Source organism: Squalius cephalus (genome assembly GCF_949319135.1).
Source record: "Squalius cephalus genome assembly, chromosome: 19".
In the NCBI taxonomy this organism is placed as follows: Eukaryota; Metazoa; Chordata; class Actinopteri; order Cypriniformes; family Leuciscidae; genus Squalius; species Squalius cephalus.
In genome coordinates, this window is record NC_137140.1 from 562,970 (window position 1) to 587,794 (window position 24,825).

Genomic DNA, 24,825 nt, shown 5'->3' on the forward strand with positions numbered 1-24,825 from the left:
AATATTCAGATTAATGTGCTTTAGTGATTAAAAAGGTCACTTAAATACTCTCACCGGCCTTTCTTTATGGTCTCCCGCCCGAGCAGCGGCCCGAGCACCGGGTCCATGGCCTCCTCTAAGTTCTCGATGAGGACGACCTCCCCCACTGATAGAGCCCTCTCGATGGAGTCCAGGTACCTGTGGGACAGGGAAGGGATCCGCTTTAGTGACGACCCCAGCAGATTCAGGAGGCCGGCTGTGAGCGTGCAGTATTACCCTCTCTGGCCGATCCGGATGATGCGCAGGTCCTCCCCGTACCGGTGCTTGATCCACTTGATGCCCTGCAGCTGCGGGTCCACCATGAGGGGCCAGCGCTCGCAGCTGGTGAGGATGGTGGCGTTCTCTGTGGACATGCGGTCCGCCGGGAGCCCCTCGTTCTGCCAGGTGGCGATGTCAGCGTCGTCCGTGAGCATGGTGAGCGGGTCCAGGGCGGGGGTCACCGGGATCGGCACCTGCGGAACAACAGCCGATGACTGGCGGATACTGAGGCCTTGTCCACACTAATGTTTGAGTTTTCCTCTCCGCTTGGCCGTCCGTCACACTGAGACGCCGCTCTTATTAATGAAAGCCAAGCTTTTTGAAAACGCTCTCCAAAGTGGATACATTTGAATATGCCGTTTTCGCGTTGTAGTGTGGACTGGGAAAACTGAGGTATTAGAAAACGATGACGTAGGTTTAGTCATGTGACGCATATTGTACCAATAATGTAGATATGTATTTTTATACTGGTATAGGCTCAATGCGCGATCGCTTCCACGTTTGGTCTCAGCCCGCCCAGTTACACCCGGTGATGCGCCGGAAGCCGTTTTTAGGCGGAGATAATGGCAAATTACACTCTCTGTTTACAAGAACTTCCAGCGGTTAACGCAGTGATGTTAACAGTATCGTGAGGCAGTTAGCCGTCACACCTAAGAGTCAGACAATAGGCGCGTTTCCATTACAGATTTGCGCAAAACATTTGCGATTTTTTCTAAATGTCAACAAAAAACTATTGCGAAATGACGGCGTTTCCATTAACCGATGTTATGCGACTAAAACTTCATTTTTTCCTCTGGCGATCAGTAAATCATTCCAAAAACCATGGCAACGGACGCTGGTGGGTGTACTATATCACAGCCACTGCACTGGCCATTATTATTAATGGAAGGAGTGTGTGTGTGTTTTCAAGCATTAATGGTAGGAACGACCCTTATTATACTGTGAGCGGCTCATATGAGGAGTTTCTGGGTGTTTCTCCCTCAGATCTGCTTCCAGGTCTTGATTGTGGCATTTATTTGAGGTTTAGAATCCATTATTCCTCTAATTATTTTGTCTTATATGAATTTAATAAAGAGCTCTGTCTCGTCTTCTGTCCAAACACACCGCGTCATCTACGTCAGCTGACTGTAAATGCACAAAAACTGTTTCCATTGCAGTTTTGCGAAATATTTCTTTTTCGAATTGCCTGAAAAAAACCCTCATGCGAGCGGAAAAACCTTTTTGCGATAAAAGGGAGTTTTTGCGAAAATTACGTGTTTCCATTAGGCGTATTTTCAATTCGCAATTTTCAATTCGCAATTTCAGTTTGCGCAATTTGAAGGGTAATGGAAACGCGGCTAGAGAAGGGCTTTAAGCCATTTTGCCCCACACAATTTTGAAAACCACATCACACGTAAATTTTCACCACTTCTGAAGCGTGTGCAAAGTTTCATGATTTTTCGAGCACGTTTTTTATTTGCCACACTTCCTGCTACCAGCAGGTGGCGCTATTGCTATAACCATAATGAGCATGGTCATGTGTTCAGGACAGGACTCTTATCAAACATGTGAAGTTTGGGGCAGATTGGACATCGAATGCCTAAATTACTGCAGGCTGTCTGTGGTTGCCTAGCAACATCGGAACTGCAAGCAACATTAATATTGAACTTATCTGATCATGCATATATAACCAAAAGGCCGAAATTGGGTGAACGTTTGTCAGGCCGCCGAGGGCACATCCTTCGACGAAAACTCAAGATCTTCGCAATTTAACGTCGTAAAGGCCTCCAGATTACACTCACCAAATTTGAAGAGGATCAGATCAAATCTGTAGGAGGAGTTCGTTAAAGTACAACATCAGGAAATTTTGAAAAATGCCCAAAATCTAGGAGGAAGTTCAAAATAGCTCACTTCCTGTTGTGTTTAGGGCTATGCTCCAAGAGACTTTTTTGTAGGTATTGGGTCATTACATGTATGTACCAAATTTCATACCTGTGCGTGAAACGTAGAGCCGGGGCAAAATGTGGGGGCAATAATTTACCGAATTTGCCCCACCCAATTTTGAAAACCATTTCACACGTAAATTTTCGCTCGATGGTGTTTTATGCCCCCAATGGCTCCTTAGAGGCAGCTAACCCTACCCTCAACCTTAAACCTACCCATCCCCTCGCTGCCTGGAAGGCGACGTTGGGGGCATAAAACACCAAAGACCTAAATTTTCACCACTTCTGAAGCGTGTGCAAAGTTTCATGAGTTTTCGAGCATGTTTAGGCCCTCTAAAAAGCAATTCACTTTGGAGAAGAAGAAGAAGAAGAAGAAGAAGAATAAACGGAGCAAAAACAATAGGGTCCTCTCACCATCGGTGCTCGGGCCCTAAAAATCACCATGGAATCAAAATGATAATTCTTGAATCAGAATAAGTTCCTCTTGCAGCATCTCTTCTCTTCTCTGATGACGAGGGCGGGGCTATAACCTGTCACTCACATGAGATCAGCCAATCGCAAACCACAACCATCCAACCAGCCAATCAATTCCCCACAGACACAATCAAGCCCCGCCCACATTTGTTCTTGTTCCAGAAGCGTTTCACTCGGTATACGGCACAATAGAGAAGCAATTATGCTTGTAGATTTCAAAGGAAAGCCACATTGGCCTTAATCAAACATGCAAATGTTGAAATGAAAGCTGCGGAGTGTTTGTCAGTGATGTCTGAGATGTGGCCAGACCTTGAGCTGGCTGAGGAACGGCCTCCAGGTGTTGTCCATCAGCTCCAGGCGGTAGCGTTTGGTGAAGTATCCCAGATAAGAGATGAATGCAGTGATGAGGAGCACGTCTCCACACAGAGTCTCCTCCTGAGCCTTGAAGGTCTTCACCGCTTCGGCCCAGCGCACGTTCTCAGACGCCAGACCCCCGACCTGACACACACACAGCGTACAAGATCTCTCAAACACTCACAGAAAACACGCATTAAACTTCAAAGTAATACACAGTCTATATTAGTGATGCACCCAAATGAAAACTCTGGGCCGAAAACTGAAACCGAAAATTAAAAAAAAAAAAAAAAGTGTATTAATTTCTTATTTTAAATTAGTTTTTTGTATAATTGTATTATTAAACTTTTTTATTTAATTTAATAATTTAATGAATCGGAGGCCAATAAAATAAAATAACCACAGTTTTATTTCTAGTAACACAAAAATTTAACAGAAAATAGGCCTATATTAAACAATATTAAATACCACTTTATGAATATCAATATATCAATATATTATTCTTCATTCAGTTCTATGCAGCAGAATCAGATTTAACAGATTTATTTGTTCACCTATTATCTAAATAAAGTAGTCCTTCAAAGCGGGGCGGCATATTTTCGGCTTATATTTTCAGCCTTTTTTCTGGTCTTTTGAAAATGGCATTTTCGGCAGTCGAAATTTCGGTGCATCGCTTGTATATAATTATTATTTTTATTTATTTTTAAGTAGATATATTTTCTTAAAGACTACTAGCAGGACATTCAGAATTACATCACTTCTGACATCTGTGGCCTGCGTGCTTCTTCTTCAGTGGTGCTTTAGTAACACGGACACTGGTAATTACTATTCGGTGGTAATGGTGTGGAAATGACACACTTCACCTTTAACCCCTCACACACTGCGGGGTCACAATCATTCCCAGATCAAACAATGGTTTATATGTGCGCTTCAGGAAAACACCAGCTCTTCTGCATGAGTGTGTGTGTGTGTGTGTGTGTGTGTGAGTGTGTGTGTGTGTGTGTGTGTGTGTGTGTGTGTGATTTACACTAGTAAAGCTGCACGCTCGAGTGCACAGCAGAAATTACTTATTCTGTGGGTTTGCTGCATTTTAATTATTATTCATATGTTTTTCTGTTTGGCTTGCTCATCTATTTCTCCGTAATGAAGGCCGGATCAGCATCAGGGCTCTGATTGGCTCACCAGGCGGTTAGCGAGAGCGATGGTGAGCGCTGTGGTCTCGGCCTGCTGTTGGCACCGCAGCTTATCGGCCGTGGCCTTCTCAAACTTGGCCATCAGCTTCGCCAAGTTCCCGTTCAGTTGCTGTCGAGAGAAGACGACAGGATGTTATGAGGATGTTTAAATCACACGTTACTTGTGAACCTCGTGTGTGTGTGTGTGTGTGTGTGTGTGTGGACATCCGTAAAGACTGGATAAAGAGAACAGTGTGTAGCTTTAACACAATCAAACTGATCCGTAGTCAAACTTCATAGAGTCTGAGAGACATTGAGAATATTGCTAAAGTGAACACACAGTACAGAAATAGACTATATAGAATACAAATGTGAAGTAATTAAAAAATGAAGGAAAGGATATAAAGAGATAATACAGGAAAATAAATAAATAAATAAATCCATTTTTATCTACATCAAGATTTTATGTAAAAATGTACACAAATGTAAAGGATAAAAATCTCAGGTCATGCTTCTTTATGCTCTTCAACACTTTCCACTGTTTCCCTTCAATAATTCATTTTCAACAGTAATGTGGTGTCAAATTCATTTTATCTCAATTAATACGAGGCCATTTAATCTGTATGCATAACAATAAAAGTTTGATACATTAAAATGTTAAAAATGTTTCGGTTACACTTTATTTTAAGGGGTCATTGTTACAGTGTAATTATATATGTAAGTCCTGAGGGATATTAAGCAACTACATGTACTTCCTATAGACCGTATGCGCCAGAGACACTATCTTCCAATCAGATCTCTGCGTGCAGTGTCTTCCTCTGGTCACTGTTGTTTGAGGCTCTGTAAGCATACTTATATACTCACGTTGATTTTGGCCTTGATGACGGACAGCTTGTCCTGCGCGGTGGCCAGATCAGCGTTAGCTTTGCTCAGGGCTTGTCTCTTGGGCTCCACCTCGCAGTAAACCTCATAAAACTTCACGATGTTGATGACCCATGAGCACAGGCCCGCGGCCGCGTTGGATTTGGCTGCGATGAGCTCCGGCTGGAAGTCTGGGTCCTGCAGGTACGGCTTGATGGCTTTGAGGCAGTTCTCGTGAATGTTTTCCTTTTTGAAATTGATCAGCGAATCGAGGAAGGCGTCGACCTTCGCCATCATCACTTTGGCGGCCTTCCAGCTGCGGTCTTTGGGAACGCGGCCGCCGGGAGCCGCTAGCACCATCACAGCGGCCGTCACGTTCGTCACAGCGGCCACAGGCGCACCGAACGACTTCAGCTCCGTCAGATTGTTCTAGAAACAAGAACAACAGGGGCAAAACAAGATCAATATACAGTGAGCAAACCTTCTAAAATACTACAATATTCTACAGTATTTAAATATATAGTTATACATGCAAAAGGTTTGGATCGGAAAGATTTGTAATGTTTTTAAAAGAAGTCTCTTCTGCTCACCAAGGCATTTATCTGAGATAGAAAGCTTTTGTAACATTAAACACTACCGTTCAAAAGTTTGGGGAATGTTTCTCGATCATCAAGTCATCATATTAGAGTGATTTCTGAAGGATCATGTGACACTGAAGACTGGAGTAATGATGCTGAACATTCAGCTTTGATCACAGGAATAAATTACACTTTACTATATATTCACATAGAAAACAGTGATTTTAAATTGTCATAATATTTAACAATATTATTTGATGAACAATGCAGCCTTGGTGAGCAGGAGAGCCTTCTTTTAAACCGATCCACAGCTTCTGACTGGTAGTGTATGTATGTTATGAAGTGAGATCTCGGACCTTGTTGAGAGTGTTGAGAGCCTCTTGAGCCGCTATGAGCGCGGGTTCGGCTTTAGCCAGGTCCTCCTCACAGTCTCTCTGTTTGCGCATCACTTCCTCCGCGATGATGGCCACCTTCCTCTCCTCGTCATCAGCCACGGTCTTCTCCTTCGCCACCTTCTCCGTCTCCACTCCCACGACCTGGATCAGCTTATCAGCGCTCTCGTTCTTCAGCTTCAGCTCCACCTCCTGCGCCGCCAGCTTGGCCTTCAGATCGTCCACCTGAGAGACGACGGAGAGAGGACCGGTGAGCAGAACACGTCTGGGATACAGGCATACACAACTATTGCATACAGTCAGACCAGAGTTCATTCACACACCGTCAACATTTCTCACATTATCAGTTTATTCGCTATAGTTTAGAAAATGGTAATAAAATATGAGCAGAACTCAGTTGATATTTGACTGGTTTTGTCCGTCCTTCTGTTAGACTGTCTCACACATGAATTATGTTGAATATCTGTCAGCTGTTAAATTTAACTACACAATTAGATAATACCAGTTTAGCTCAACCAATCACCAAGCAATGCTTCATTGTGTTCAGTCTGTGTGTAAAAAGAGCATTAGCAATTAAAGAAAACACACTTCAGCAAAACATGATCAGCTCAAAGTGTCCCAATCATTTTTGGCCCCAAATTGTTATAATTGTCACTGTATGAAGAATATTTGGGTATAATATGTCACAGTTTACTTTATTCTGCTCTCCTCACTTACAGAAATGAACTATAGTGTCCTGATCACACTAGTGAAATATAAAAAATGATATCTGGTGTCTGAATAATTTTTGGATTGACTGTATATAAAATATAATTATAATCCTAATTATAATAAGAAACTAATAAATGCTGTAAATGTAAAGGACCTTATTATAAACTGGCATCATAATAATATATGTGCTGTATTTATTATTCAGTATTAAAGTCTGTTGAGGAAGCTAATGAGCTGTTATCAACTAATTGCATCAGCAGTTGTTTTGAATAACAGGCTATTTGCTTTTGTTCTGGAGTCATTGTGAAATCATATTAGTGATATTATCGGAGAATTGAGCGCTGGAAGTTTTAATTGATAAATGACAATCACTTGAGGCGGATGAACGTTTGGTAATGAACGTCTTTTTGTTTTTATATGTCACAAGGGATTATGCGATTGGCACTTATTCTGCGAGACAAAAGCTGATCGGGAGAGAAAATTGGGGCGAAATACGCAATTAGCAGAGAAACTGCTGTCAGCCTCGATCCCACAGCAAACAAACAGTCAAATAAGGCAATCCCAAACCCTCTGGAATCTGCTCCCTTTCTCCAGCTCAAACCTGCTGATTATCCCTCAGAAAACCAGACTGCCCTCGGGGAGCAAACCCTACATACCCACAACATCAAGCTGCTATCATGTGGGTGATTAAACTGATGAATAGGAGGTAAAGATGATGGAGGACTAATTGCCCTGAAAGCGCAGTCAGAAAGCACACTTCAAGCTCTCGACGGAAGTTTGTCCCTCTCTCTCCTCAAACTACATGAAACGACTGTAATGATCCTCTTCAGGCAGAGCGGCGATTCTCGTCTTCACAGGCCTTCACAAGTTCACATCAAAGAACACAAGCATAATATTGTGTTGTGAAAATATCATGAGTCATCTTAAAAGAGACAATTTGAGATAAAAAGGCAGAGGAACTGTTAGACAGTACACAGTGCTGTGACCGTGACCATACAGCCGGCTTTAAGGAGGCTGCGTCATAAACATGCTTATTTTGAGCAGAGAAAACAACACAGGTTCTCATTTAAGATGAAACACTTAATGAGTGGCTATAAAGCGAATAAAAAGCAAAGCAGCCGGTCCACCTCGACGCTCCCGAATGCGAGCAGGGACAAACTAGCTTGAATTGATGTCCGCTATCCACTAATTGCATGTTAGCGGGGTCCCACCTCAATAAAGCAGCCAGGAGCTCCATTAATAACCCTTCTGCCTCATTAGCACCCACTTTTAATTTTGATTTCTAGCCAGGCCGGCTCTCTGCCGTTAATGTAAATAGGTTATTCTGGTGGGCGTCGATCTCTAACAGTGCACTAGCGTAAAGTGTGTGTGGATTCTGATTTTACATTTCTTCCCCTCTCGTCTCTAGCAAGTATAATCTCTGCGCTTAAATGAGCTTTCTGATAGCTTTCCATCTAAAGGCTGGTGGGAGCGAGGACAGATCCCCAATCCATTACCTGAGGACCCGAAGAGCGTACACACACACACACACACTGTATTCGACCCATCAGAAGGCATAGTGCAGCTCAAACAGAAGCAAGCATGAGAGAAGAAATAACGTCTCGATCAGAATAATTAGCTCAAGTGCTGCTGAGAACACACTTATGCCGAGGTCACAGCGCATGCTTCTCAAGCTCGTCAGATCGCTGTTCTCGAGACTGGAATTGTTATTAAAAATGATAGCCAGCAAGAAGCCTGCGATGGTCTGTGCGCTCCTTGCAGCGAGGAGGAGAAATATAAACAGATCACGCAGGAGGGAGTGATCGGAGACGCTGGGATCAAGGATTGTGTGTTGGAGGTAAATATATAACTCTGCAGTGTGCCGCTGGTCAAGCAGATGTTTGTGCTTTGTTTCTGTCTGATATAATTGTAAAGCTGATATCTGGTCTCTAACCTCATTGGCTATAGGCCATCGGTCAGAACACATTCTCAGCGCAGGATTCTGAATCGCCGACAGGTCCAGATATTTATCATTATCAAAAGTGATATTACGGTCGCTTATTCTAGTCTTCATCTAATTTATTTCTTCAAGACTGGTCAAGACTTTAAGCCAGTTACACAAGCGGACAGTGTCCGATCAGACCGGGAGCACTGGAGCGTGCCGAGCGTTCACGCTGAACAGGGGGTTATGGGAACAAGAAGTGTGAGCAACCGTAATACTGACATTCTCAAACCACAGAAGTGATACGGTAGGCCATGAAGCCACACGACTGAAATCAATGACATTTTCTAAACACAATAATCATACATCATTAGACAAAGTCAGCTGTCTGAAGCATTGCAGTGTTTTAGAGATATTGAGCGACCCGCTCTCCTCCCAGAAACACTCTATTAGTGCTGACAGGAGAACAACAGGGACAACAAAACGCTTGCTGGGAAGAGTGTCGTCCTACGCAGCTCGCATTTAAAAGACCCGTATAAAAGGCATCAGGCGTCTTAATGCGCTTCATTCGCAGAAGAGGATCTATTGATGAATAATATGTGTGTTGACCACTGAAAAAATAAATTAGCTAATGGCACATGAATTTATGGCATGGAAATGAATCTTACAGCTGTGCTGCACTCATGCCAATGAAGAGGCTCAGCTAATGCTTTTAATGCTCCTGGAATGTGATTATTCTTAAGCATTTCACTCAAGGCACACTTGAGAAGCACTACACGCCTGCGCACACATATATCCAAACGCGCGCACCTCTGTGTGTAATACATGTAATGTAATGTATATGGACATGTAATACGCATGTGCGTTTTTCGCGGATTCACATTTTTAACAATCTCTGTTACTGTAATCTCCTGTTATCACTGTAAAGCTGCTTTGAAACAGTCTATATCAGGGGTGTCAAACTCAGTTCCTGGAGGGCCACAGCCCTGCAGAGTTTAGCTTCAACCCTAATTAAACACACCTGATCAGCTAATCAAGTTCTTCAGGCTTATTTGAAAACTGCAGGTGTGTGTGTGTTGAAGCAGGGTTGGAACAAAACTGTGTAGGGCTGTGGCCCTCCAGGAACTGAGTTTGACACCTGTGGTCTATATTGTAAAAGCGCTGTATAAATGAAGGACACTCAACTCACTGTGTGAAACAGCACACTAAAATAGTTTTAAGAACAGAAGAGCTAAAGGAACACGCAACATGCTCATCAAAGTCATCAGATATTTCTCTGGTCGTTTATCCTGCAAGTGAAGTCAGCTTTATTTATACAGCGCTTTTAACAACACAGAAAATAGAAAATAATGCAACAAAGTTTGTGTCTAGAAGAAAATAGCGTCACCGTCCTGCTTAAGTAAGTTCAGTGATGGGTCATTTCTGTTGTAAAAAACTTAATTTAGTTCATTTATATATATATAGCCACTCTGGAGAAACCGTGATGTCATCGTCAGGAAGGTTTGTAAGCCAGGAGGACCTGATTGAGATCACCTGAGCTGTGGTGCTGTTGAGCTTCTCCAGGCCGTTCTCCAGCCGCTCCATCTTGGACGTGAGGTCTCTCCTCTTGAGCGCGAGCAGGTTCCCGTACAGCTTGATCTGCTCCAGGAACGACTTCGGCGTGGTGTAGTTATAGCGCCGCTCGTTCGACAGGTAGTCCTTCGACGCCTTGTTCACGCTCACGTGTACGTAAGCCATGAACTTACTCACAGAGTCCTTCACCTCAGGCTACACGTGTGGAAGAATTAACAATGAAATATAATTACCAGCATATTGTCAGAAATGTCATACTAATGGGCCGTCACAGCCGTTTCATTCTCCTGAAATATAATGCAGAAAGAGACTGAGCGAGCGCTGTGCAATCTAATTATGTTCTTCATGACTTCAGGCATTTGCACTTGAATCTGTAAGAGGAGCTGAGCTCCGTCTAATAATGACATCTCAGTGCTGTGGATTGAGGAAATCGTGATCAGACCTGTTGATGAAGATGAGTGAGTGTGTGTGTGTGTGTGTGTGTGTGTGTGTGTGTGAGAGTGTGTGTGTGTGTGTGTGTGTGTGTGTGTGTGTGAGAGTGTGTGTGAGAGTGTGTGTGTGTGTGTGTGTGTGTGTGAGAGTGTGTGTGTGTGTGTGTCACCTGGATGTGCTCCACGTCCTGTAGGAAGCGCAGACTGACGGACTCCAGCGCCTCCTGTGGCCACTCGTGGAACCAGTCGATGGCGGTGCAGTTCACGACCGCGGGGAACTTTCTGCTGCGCACGCGGAGTTTACTTCCCACCGGAGAGAAGCACAGCGCCACCTGCAGGACACATTTGTGTGAGTGAACCACTGCTAAACACAGACACTGAAGGGGTCAGAGGTCACTGTGGATTTAAGATTTAAGCACGAGTGTTCACAAACTGGTGACGTCTGTCTATGGACAACAACAGGGCCGTTGCCACACCCTTTTTACTGGGGGATGATAAAAGCCAATAATATGAATAATTTCTAAGTTGAAGGCTGATCGTGAGGCCAGCTGAAGCAGAAATGAGCTTCCTCTTCAAACACACGCCTCAAACACACGCCTCAAACACACCTCAAACACATGCCTCAAACACACCTCAAACACACGCCTCAAACACACGCCTCAAACACACGCCTCAAACACACGCCTCAAACACAAGCCTCAAACACACCTCAAACACACCTCAAACACACACCTCAAACACACCTCAAACACACGCCTCAAACACACGCCTCAAACACACCTCAAACACACACCTCAAACACGCCTCAAACACACACCTCAAACACGCCTCAAACACACACCTCAAACACGCCTCAAACACACGCCTCAAACACACCTCAAACACACACCTCAAACACGCCTCAAACACACGCCTCAAACACGCCTCAAACACACGCCTCAAACACACCTCAAACACACGCCTCAAACACAAGCCTCAAACACACCTCAAACACACCTCAAACACACACCTCAAACACGCCTCAAACACACGCCTCAAACACACCTCAAACACACACCTCAAACACACACCTCAAACACGCCTCAAACACACACCTCAAACACGCCTCAAACACACGCCTCAAACACGCCTCAAACACACACCTCAAACACGCCTCAAACACACACCTCAAACACGCCTCAAACACACACCTCAAACACACGCCTCAAACACGCCTCAAACACACGCCTCAAACACACGCCTCAAACACACCTCAAACACACGCCTCAAACACACACCTCAAACACACGCCTCAAACACACCTCAAACACAAGCCTCAAACACGCCTCAAACACACACCTCAAACACGCCTCAAACACACGCCTCAAACACACGCCTCAAACACACACCTCAAACACGCCTCAAACACACGCCTCAAACACACACCTCAAACACACCTCAAACACACACCTCAAACACGCCTCAAACACACGCCTCAAACACACGCCTCAAACACGCCTCAAACACACGCCTCAAACACGCCTCAAACACACACCTCAAACACGCCTCAAACACGCCTCAAACACACACCTCAAACACGCCTCAAACACACACCTTAAACACGCCTCAAACACACGCCTCAAACACGCCTCAAACACACACCTCAAACACACGCCTCAAACACACGCCTCAAACACACCTCAAACACACGCCTCAAACACACACCTCAAACACACGCCTCAAACACACCTCAAACACAAGCCTCAAACACGCCTCAAACACACACCTCAAACACGCCTCAAACACACGCCTCAAACACGCCTCAAACACACGCCTCAAACACACACCTCAAACACGCCTCAAACACACACCTCAAACACACGCCTCAAACACGCCTCAAACACACGCCTCAAACACGCCTCAAACACACGCCTCAAACACACACCTCAAACACGCCTCAAACACACGCCTCAAACACACACCTCAAACACGCCTCAAACACACGCCTCAAACACGCCTCAAACACACACCTCAAACACGCCTCAAACACGCCTCAAACACACACCTCAAACACGCCTCAAACACACACCTCAAACACGCCTCAAACACACGCCTCAAACACGCCTCAAACACACACCTCAAACACACGCCTCAAACACGCCTCAAACACACGCCTCAAACACACGCCTCAAACACACCTCAAACACACACCTCAAACACACGCCTCAAACACACCTCAAACACAAGCCTCAAACACACACCTCAAACACGCCTCAAACACACGCCTCAAACACGCCTCAAACACACACCTCAAACACACGCCTCAAACACGCCTCAAACACACGCCTCAAACACACGCCTCAAACACACCTCAAACACACACCTCAAACACGCCTCAAACACACACCTCAAACACGCCTCAAACACACGCCTCAAACACGCCTCAAACACACGCCTCAAACACACACCTCAAACACGCCTCAAACACACGCCTCAAACACACACCTCAAACACGCCTCAAACACACGCCTCAAACACGCCTCAAACACACACCTCAAACACGCCTCAAACACGCCTCAAACACACACCTCAAACACGCCTCAAACACACACCTCAAACACGCCTCAAACACACGCCTCAAACACGCCTCAAACACACACCTCAAACACACGCCTCAAACACGCCTCAAACACACGCCTCAAACACACGCCTCAAACACACCTCAAACACACACCTCAAACACACGCCTCAAACACACCTCAAACACGCCTCAAACACACACCTCAAACACGCCTCAAACACACGCCTCAAACACGCCTCAAACACACACCTCAAACACACGCCTCAAACACGCCTCAAACACACGCCTCAAACACACGCCTCAAACACACCTCAAACACACACCTCAAACACACGCCTCAAACACACCTCAAACACAAGCCTCAAACACGCCTCAAACACACACCTCAAACACGCCTCAAACACACGCCTCAAACACGCCTCAAACACACACCTCAAACACGCCTCAAACACACACCTCAAACACGCCTCAAACACATGCCTCAAACACACACCTCAAACACGCCTCAAACACACCTCAAACACACCTCAAACACAAGCCTCAAACACGCCTCAAACACGCCTCAAACACACACATCAAACACACACCTCAAACACGCCTCAAACACACGCCTCAAACACGCCTCAAACACACACCTCAAACACGCCTCAAACACGCCTCAAACACACACCTCAAACACACGCCTCAAACACGCCTCAAACACACGCCTCAAACACACCTCAAACACACGCCTCAAACACACACCTCAAACACACGCCTCAAACACACCTCAAACACAAGCCTCAAACACGCCTCAAACACACACCTCAAACACGCCTCAAACACACGCCTCAAACACGCCTCAAACACACACCTCAAACGCCTCAAACACATGCCTCAAACACGCCTCAAACACACACCTCAAACACGCCTCAAACACATGCCTCAAACACGCCTCAAACACACACCTCAAACACGCCTCAAACACACACCTCAAACACGCCTCAAACACACACCTCAAACACGCCTCAAACACACGCCTCAAACACGCCTCAAACACACACCTCAAACACGCCTCAAACACACACCTCAAACACGCCTCAAACACACACCTCAAACACACACCTCAAACACGCCTCAAACACACACCTCAAACACGCCTCAAACACACACCTCAAACACGCCTCAAACACGCCTCAAACACACGCCTCAAACACGCCTCAAACACACACCTCAAACACGCCTCAAACACGCCTCAAACACACACCTCAAACACGCCTCAAACACACACCTCAAACACACACCTCAAACACACGCCTCAAACACGCCTCAAACACACGCCTCAAACACACACCTCAAACACGCCTCAAACACACACCTCAAACACGCCTCAAACACACGCCTCAAACACGCCTCAAACACACACCTCAAACACGCCTCAAACACACACCTCAAACACGCCTCAAACACACACCTCAAACACACGCCTCAAACACGCCTCAAACACACGCCTCAAACACACCTCAAACACACGCCTCAAACACACACCTCAAACACACGCCTCAAACACACCTCAAACACAAGCCTCAAACACGCCTCAAACACACACCTCAAACACGCCTCAAACACACGCCTCAAACACGCCTCAAACACACACCTCAAACACGCCTCAAACACACACCTCAAACACGCCTCAAACACGCCTCAAACACACACCTCAAACACGCCTCAAACACACCTCAAACACACCTCAAACACAAGCCTCAAACACGCCTCAAACACGCCTCAAACACACACCTCAAACACACACCTCAAACACGCCTCAAACACACACCTCAAACACGCCTCAAACACACACCTCAAACACGCCTCAAACACACACCTCAAACACACGCCTCAAACACACGCCTCAAACACACGCCTCAAACACACCTCAAACACACGCCTCAAACACACACCTCAAACACACGCCTCAAACACGCCTCAAACACAAGCCTCAAACACGCCTCAAACACACACCTCAAACACGCCTCAAACACGCCTCAAACACACACCTCAAACACACGCCTCAAACACGCCTCAAACACACGCCTCAAACACACACCTCAAACACGCCTCAAACACACGCCTCAAACACGCCTCAAACACACACCTCAAACACGCCTCAAACACACACCTCAAACACGCCTCAAACACATGCCTCAAACACACACCTCAAACACGCCTCAAACACACCTCAAACACACCTCAAACACACACCTCAAACACGCCTCAAACACACACCTCAAACACGCCTCAAACACACACCTCAAACACACGCCTCAAACACGCCTCAAACACACCTCAAACACACGCCTCAAACACACGCCTCAAACACACCTCAAACACAAGCCTCAAACACGCCTCAAACACACACCTCAAACACGCCTCAAACACACGCCTCAAACACGCCTCAAACACACACCTCAAACACGCCTCAAACACACGCCTCAAACACACGCCTCAAACACGCCTCAAACACACACCTCAAACACGCCTCAAACACACACCTCAAACACACACCTCAAACACGCCTCAAACACACACCTCAAACACGCCTCAAACACACGCCTCAAACACACGCCTCAAACACGCCTCAAACACACACCTCAAACACGCCTCAAACACACACCTCAAACACGCCTCAAACACACGCCTCAAACACGCCTCAAACACACACCTCAAACACGCCTCAAACACACGCCTCAAACACACGCCTCAAACACGCCTCAAACACACACCTCAAACACGCCTCAAACACACACCTCAAACACACACCTCAAACACGCCTCAAACACACACCTCAAACACGCCTCAAACACACGCCTCAAACACACGCCTCAAACACGCCTCAAACACACACCTCAAACACGCCTCAAACACACACCTCAAACACACACCTCAAACACACGCCTCAAACACACCTCAAACACAAGCCTCAAACACGCCTCAAACACACACCTCAAACACGCCTCAAACACACGCCTCAAACACGCCTCAAACACACACCTCAAACACGCCTCAAACACACACCTCAAACACGCCTCAAACACGCCTCAAACACACACCTCAAACACGCCTCAAACACACCTCAAACACACCTCAAACACAAGCCTCAAACACGCCTCAAACACGCCTCAAACACACACCTCAAACACACACCTCAAACACGCCTCAAACACACACCTCAAACACGCCTCAAACACACACCTCAAACACGCCTCAAACACACACCTCAAACACACGCCTCAAACACACGCCTCAAACACACGCCTCAAACACACCTCAAACACACGCCTCAAACACACACCTCAAACACACGCCTCAAACACGCCTCAAACACAAGCCTCAAACACGCCTCAAACACACACCTCAAACACGCCTCAAACACGCCTCAAACACACACCTCAAACACACGCCTCAAACACGCCTCAAACACACGCCTCAAACACACACCTCAAACACGCCTCAAACACACGCCTCAAACACGCCTCAAACACACACCTCAAACACGCCTCAAACACACACCTCAAACACGCCTCAAACACATGCCTCAAACACACACCTCAAACACGCCTCAAACACACCTCAAACACACCTCAAACACACACCTCAAACACGCCTCAAACACACACCTCAAACACGCCTCAAACACACACCTCAAACACACGCCTCAAACACGCCTCAAACACACCTCAAACACACGCCTCAAACACACGCCTCAAACACACCTCAAACACAAGCCTCAAACACGCCTCAAACACACACCTCAAACACGCCTCAAACACACGCCTCAAACACGCCTCAAACACACACCTCAAACACGCCTCAAACACACACCTCAAACACACGCCTCAAACACGCCTCAAACACACACCTCAAACACGCCTCAAACACACACCTCAAACACACACCTCAAACACGCCTCAAACACACACCTCAAACACACGCCTCAAACACGCCTCAAACACACCTCAAACACACGCCTCAAACACACGCCTCAAACACACCTCAAACACAAGCCTCAAACACGCCTCAAACACACACCTCAAACACGCCTCAAACACATGCCTCAAACACGCCTCAAACACACACCTCAAACACGCCTCAAACACATGCCTCAAACACACCTCAAACACACACCTCAAACACACCTCAAACACACACCTCAAACACACGCCTCAAACACACCTCAAACACACACCTCAAACACGCCTCAAACACATGCCTCAAACACACACCTCAAACACACCTCAAACACACACCTCAAACACACGCCTCAAACACGCCTCAAACACATGCCTCAAACACACCTCAAACACACACCTCAAACACACCTCAAACACACACCTCAAACACATGCCTCAAACACACCTCAAACACACGCCTCAAACACGCCTCAAACACACACCTCAAACACGCCTCAAACACATGCCTCAAACACGCCTCAAACACACGCCTCAAACACATGCCTCAAACACACCTCAAACACACACCTCAAACACACGCCTCAAACACACCTCAAACACAAGCCTCAAACACGCCTCAAACACACACCTCAAACACGCCTCAAACACACGCCTCAAACACGCCTCAAACACACACCTCAAACACGCCTCAAACACATGCCTCAAACACGCCTCAAACACACACCTCAAACACGCCTTAAACACACACCTCAAACACGCCTCAAACACACACCTCAAACACGCCTCAAACACGCCTCAAACACACACCTCAAACACGCCTCAAACACGCCTCAAACACACGCCTCAAACACACGCCTCAAACACACCTCAAACACACGCCTCAAACACACGCCTCGGCCACGTTTACCCGTCAGATGATCGTTAACTGCTATAAGAATGCTTGCTTATCTCTTCTAATTTTTGGCTTGATGTAGTCATTATCAGTCAAAGCTTTTTGAAGTGATTGGGTAGTGTAGTGAGTAGTGTGTTAAACTGGCGGTTATGGAAAGGGGCGGGACATTTCACAAACACACTTGACCAATCAGAACACACTGCTTCAGCCGACCAATCAGAGCACAGTGTGCTTTTCAGAAGGAGGGGCTACATAGAGACAGGAAGTAAACAGAGCGTTACTGACAGACTGGGAAGAGAGGAGCTGCATAATCAACATTCAGGCAGGAAAACCGTCCACACATGTACACACATCAACAACAATCATATATCGGCGCAGAATCAGCCCTCGCACAGCCTCCCCAGAGACGTCAGGCTGTTCATGTTTATCTAGTTACATTGCGAGAGCTGGAAACTCATTTACAGAGACTGTGGGAGAGCAAAGGCAGCCCTGCGAGGCTTCATGAATCACTCCTGCTCACGCACTTTGAGTTGCCTACGGACACGGTCGATGAAGAACTTCCAGCAGTTTTCCCTGGTGTCCATCAGACCCTGACCACGCACTTCATTCCTCAAAGAAGAGATGATGTTCTCCACCTCGTCGTCAGGGAACAGGTCAGGGATTTCACCTGTGATGGAGACCAAGAGCTGATATCAGTCTCTGACAGATGGAAACATTAGGAACTGGCCATAGGCAACAGGAAAATAATACAGCTCTCTGAAAAATGATATTACTTTAGGCCTGAGAAATGTAAATAAAACAATTACACTCGTATCTTGATACAGTGAAATGACTTAAATGGGCGATTCATTTCAATCAGATCAATCTTTTTTAACCAAACATTCACTGTGGACAAGAAATGTTTAAAGCAAGTACAGTAAAAATCTACATTTACAAATAATTATTATGTTTTTCACAGTATGAGCAATATTTGGATCGGTATAATAAACAGCAATAACTACCTACATCATTTGGTTGCCAAAATAAATGCATATTAATCATCACTATCATTTTAATACTGTTTTTATTGTTATTTGTTGTTGTTAATAATTATTATTATAAAAAATGCTATGTAAATATCTTTATTAACATATGGAAAAGCACATCAACATATGAGTGATGATTTAAACTAATCATTGAATCGATTTCTTGAAACATTCCCAATGATTCACAGAAATGAATCAAAAAGGTACTGAAGTTTAAATCAATCTCTTAACGCTCTAATGCTCGTGAGCCGCGGAAATAATGATTGAGTAATTCGTCTAATGACACAGTCTTTAAGAAACATAATGGAGAAAATAAAAAGCACATTAAAATCTTTGCAATGCAAAGTTTATACTGCCAGTAATATCATCACTAATAAACATAATAAATCCCCTCATGCATATCATCTGGCAGAGGAAGCCAGTGGAACACACACACACACACACGCAGACACACACGCAGACACACACACGCAGACACACACACACACACACACACACACACACACACACACACACACGCAGACACACACACACACACACACACACACACACACACACACACACGCACACACACACACGCAGACACACACACACACACACGCACACACACAGACACACACACACACACACACACACACACACGCACACACACAGACACACACACACACACACACACACACACACACACACACACACACACACACACGCACACACACAGACACACACACACACACGCACACACACACACACACACACACACACACACACACACACACACACACGCACAGACACACACACACACACACACACACACAGGCTTACCAGATGCTAAAAGGTCGTTCACCAACACTAGGAACTTCTCGTCTGCGACCTGGGCGTCTGTCATGAGGAGCACCATGCCAATATTCTTCACGCCAGCTTTAACGTATAACGCGCCCAAATCGCTCTGAGAATACACAAAACAGCAGTCACACGCCACGGCTCCTCTTCCCTGGAAGAGTCCCAGCAGAACAGTAAGAAATGAAACATATTACAGGCATGAAAGCTGATGAGCTACACACACAATAATGTGCAATATCATCTTGTGTTCAAGAACTCCTCTGTGTACTTGATAATTATTCCATTATTTCTCAGACTTTTGTCTGGAGTTGCACCTAGACGATTTACACTCCGGCAGGAGCATCACAATGAATATTTGATAGGGCCAATAGCAAGCAGCCGCAGTGAGTGTGATTGAGAGCAATTGTTTTGTGTCAGGCTAATAAACCTTGAGATCAGGGATGCCGTATCCTTTCTTCAGCGTGATCTGGAAGACCTCGAGTGAGCTGATGAAGGCCGCCAGTCTCGTCAGGCTCTGCTTCCCACTGCCGCCCACTCCCACCAGCAGAGCGTTCCCCCGAGGAGACTCCAGGATCCGGTTGATCCGGCAGCTGAGCAGGAGAGAACATGTAAAGCGCTGGGACAATCAGCTGAGTAAAGCCTAAACAGCTCTGAGGAGTCAGTGGTTCACCAGTACAGGCTCTTCAATGGCACATAATGATACGTGACGGTGCAGTTCAATAAACTCTTATTTACACCACTCACTGAGCAGATCTGAAAGCACATTTGCTTGCCTATTAAATTGATAATGCTGTCAGTAGAGTTTGGAAAGGGCAAAAGTCAAATATCGACCAATGATTTGCTCTGTCACTACTAGGGATGTGCAAAACATGTACATATTTTCTAAATCAATGAGTTGGTGGGTTATTGTCAATTGATTAATTACACTTATTTATAATAAATAAATTAAAAACTCATTTTTAAATGATTGAAAACTTAATTTTGCTTTTTAGATACTGAAACCATGAGAATAATCATGATTAGCTTACCAGCTTATACTGACATCCCTAGTTTTTAACAGGAATAAGTGAAAATAAAATGAATGTGGGACTGCAGCAAACATGACTCGGCGTCTATAAAACACTAGTGGCGTTTAAAGCGTTTAAAGGCAGCACATGGCATGGTGTCAGTGCAGTGAGATCCATCTAAACGCGGTTGGCGGTGGAGAAAGGACATTTCCGAGAGGCTTTCCCGTGCGCCCGTCTCTTTCTGGTGAAAGCTGCACAGTCTAAAGAGCTGCAGTGAAGTCTAGAGCCCTGTCAAGATCCGCAGGGATGTCTTACATATGAGACATGGCGTCCTCGAAGAGAACCAGGTTCAGCGCCGGGTTGACCTCGTTGTACCCGTCCAGCGCTTCCAGCAGGGTTTTGTTCAGGCTCCCCCAGGACTGCACCGGCATGTATTTGGGTTCCCCGATGCCCGTGGCGAAGTGGCAGAACATATTCATGGCCGTGGTCTCCTCCAGGGTCTCCTCCATATCCTAGTGGGAATAAAAACAGCCTTAAAACTCCATGAAATATGAACTAACGTTCAGTGCCGCTGCCTTGGGAAGGAGCTCAAGTTAAACCAAAAGACTGAGAATTCAATCAATTCGTGTTCCTCTTGAACCATCATGAGCTGTGTGTGTGTCTGTAGTTCTGCAGGAGTGAGCGTGCGCATGTCAGATGATTCTCTCTTCTCTTCACTCTCTTCTTCTCTCCGCGCTCGCTCGTGAGCCTCAGGAGGAGGAGGGCCGTGGAGAGAAACACTGTAAGCATCTTTTTTCCCTAATCTGCTGGACTGACAGGGTTTAGCTCTCTCTCACCTGGTAGAACTTCTTCACCATGTCCGACTGCAGTTTGTCAAAGAGGGCGAAATCTGTGTGGTCCACCATCTTGTCTCGGTAGACCCGGCTGGCCTCGTGCAGGTAGACCTTCAGCAGGTCCTGAGGAGTGCGCACACACTCGCCGGTGCAGAACAGGATTCCCTGCAGTGGAACAGCACACGGGTCAGCGCTGCGTCTCCAGCAGTCCTAATCTACAAACACTGCACAAGAGCTTCTAAAATTGCAATAATTCAGATATCAACTGAGAGACATGCACAAAAACACTGAATTGTTTGAGCATTGATGCTTTTGGGGGAGAAGTATCTCTGGTTCGTCTAATATTCCACAATAAACTCTACAATGATCCGAAAGCGACTGAGAAGGATGTCAGTCACCAGAACCTCATCTCGGATTATGTTAAATATAGTCATCATGCCCTTTGTTCTGCGGGTCACCTTCAGGGTTGTCGCCCACAGAAGTGACTGATCAGAGATTGAGACTGCAGATTGATCAGAAGAGTGGAGCGAGGAGCCTCGGGTGAGGTCGCGTGTCCTCCTGGTGTGGATCCAGAAGCTCGTATTGATCAGGCATCAGGAGACGGAGACACACCTGATCTAGCTCCAGCATCTGTCCAACACTCAGTCCTCATCCCGAGGGAACATTAGCTCTGTCCCGTCAGGAGCTGATCCTGGGTCTGTTAAAGCTAACTAAAGGCTCTCAAAGCAGGATCATCTTTTCACTCCTGAATCCTGAAACTGCACTAAAGACATCTATAGATTACTGAGTCCTGATCTACTATCCGGCAGCCCTGCTATCATCAAGCCAGCTCTATTCCTGTAGCGCTTCATACGGCACAGGCACAGGACAATAATGATGCGATGATGCACACACACTAAAAACACAACAGGTCGGTTCAGTGTGGATTCAGTTCTGTTCAATAACGAGTCAAGAATGAGTTCAGTGATAAACTGTGACGTCATCATCAAATCATTATCACATAGATATGAGTTCTTCTCCACATTGTTGGGTGTTTATTCAACTATAGACACTTTTGTGAACTATATCTATATCTATAGGCACTTATGTAGATTATAAACAGCCTGAAAATACTCTATAGTTCATAAGTCATTTTCTTCTGTACACATTTCCACACGTCAAATTAGGAGAGTTTCATTACATTTTGTGATGGACATTTTAAAACGTAAAAATCTTTTGCAATACAATTACACTTTATTTAACTATTAAATATTTTAATGAATATTTATATAAATGATTTCACATAATACATACTGAAACAGGAAATCATTGTTTTATTTATATGTTATTATTTTGTTTATATGTACATTTATTATTTTTAATCACTCTTTGCTTAAATGATCAGTTGTTTTAGGACTGAGAGTTTGGGATAAGGGGACAACAATACAAATCTGTACATAAACTAGCCATTTAAAAACTAGCCAAATATAAATGATTAAAGCATGTAAAAAAGTTTAAGACAAAGTTGCCAATGTGACACTCGTGTTGCAAAAGGAAAAAAGTTAATTTAATAAAGAGAAATATATATATATATATAAATATCTTAATTAAACTATATATAATATGAAACTGCAAGTGCTGCATTAGTGCTGCGGAGATCATTACTGTGCGGTGTCCAGCTTCACTGCAGTCGGTCCAGCTCCACAGTCGCCTCTTTAACACATCCATCACTGATTGGCCGTCGCTGATCAGCACATGTAGGCTGAGGAGGGCCGTCAGCGTGACATACAGCGAGCAGTGTGTGTGACGCTCAAGAGCCCAGCGCCGAGCCGCCGACACACACACACACACACGTCTCTAGGAGAGCCCAGCACCGACACACACACACACACGTCTCACACACACACACACACACACACACACACACACACACACACGTCTCTCAGAGAGCCCAGCACCAACACACACACACACGTCTCACACACACACACACACACGTCTCACACACACACGTCTCTCAGAGAGCCCAGCACCAACACACACACACACAAACGTCTCACACACACACATACACACACGTCTCTAGGAGAGCCCAGCGCCGACACACACACACACACACACACACACACGTCTCACACACACACGTCTCACACACACGTCTCTCAGAGCCCAGCACCGACACACACACACACACACACACACACGTCTCACACACACACACACACACACGTCTCTCTGAGAGCCCAGCGCCGACACACACACACACACACACACACACACGTCTCACACACACGTCTCTCAGAGCCCAGCACCGACACACACACACACACACACACGTCTCACACACACACACACACACACATCTCTCTGAGAGCCCAGCGCCGACACACACACACACACACACACACGTCCTCAGCGGAGCTTCATTATCGCAGCCGTCTCTCACACACAGCTGTAAACTAATGACTTGACGTCAATCACCGTGTTGGAGTGAAGCACAGTTCCTACGGCAGCATCTGAAGTCGGAACTTTATTAAAAATGGAACTTTTCTTGGCTCTGGGCAAATAAACTGCCTTTTAATTTTTTTAAACCGTTCACAAAAACAAAAGGGATCGGATCGGGCCTTTGGGTCCCTCTCGGCGTAACATGAGACATTCAGTCCTGCGTATCGCCAACTAATTAAGCCAATCGGAGAAACATCCGCGTGCTCGCCGCCGCCTCAGCACAGACGCAGACGCAGACACGCTGAGCTCTGAGAGCACGCTCTGCTGATGAAGAAGCGGAGCTGGGAGTGTGTGCTTTGAGGCTCTGAACTGTGAGCTGAATTAGTAAGGCAGAACTAAGGGCCGATCTTCAAATGTTCCTTCAGCTGCGTCTCGTTCCGCTTCATTACTCCGACGGCTCCCCAAACAATGAGAGGAGGTTCACAGGCTCTTCTCTCCTCTTTCCACTTTCATCAGCACTAAACCGAGGAAACGGGCCCAGCAAAGCCGCTCTAAAACAATGAAATCCAAAGAGCGTTTGTCTAATCCAGCACAGTAACAAGAGCTGGGACA

The 24,825-nt window shown here is 45.8% G+C and overlaps 1 protein-coding gene across 1 annotated transcript in view; it reads right to left on the reverse strand.

Annotated features, from left to right (window-relative positions):
* dnah9 (dynein, axonemal, heavy chain 9) overlaps positions 1-24,825 on the reverse strand; it is a 117,746-nt gene that overhangs the window by 45,402 nt on the left and 47,519 nt on the right. Inside the window, exons 42-54 of the mRNA XM_079850921.1 lie at positions 21,793-21,954; positions 21,272-21,468; positions 20,377-20,539; positions 19,932-20,055; positions 18,609-18,751; positions 10,856-11,017; positions 10,216-10,449; positions 6,015-6,275; positions 5,084-5,509; positions 4,230-4,349; positions 3,003-3,191; positions 256-491; positions 55-177 (exon numbers count right to left, since the gene is read on the reverse strand). Coding sequence (XP_079707047.1) covers positions 55-177; positions 256-491; positions 3,003-3,191; positions 4,230-4,349; positions 5,084-5,509; positions 6,015-6,275; positions 10,216-10,449; positions 10,856-11,017; positions 18,609-18,751; positions 19,932-20,055; positions 20,377-20,539; positions 21,272-21,468; positions 21,793-21,954 — 2,540 coding nt within the window. The remainder of the gene's footprint in view (positions 1-54; positions 178-255; positions 492-3,002; positions 3,192-4,229; positions 4,350-5,083; positions 5,510-6,014; positions 6,276-10,215; positions 10,450-10,855; positions 11,018-18,608; positions 18,752-19,931; positions 20,056-20,376; positions 20,540-21,271; positions 21,469-21,792; positions 21,955-24,825) is intronic.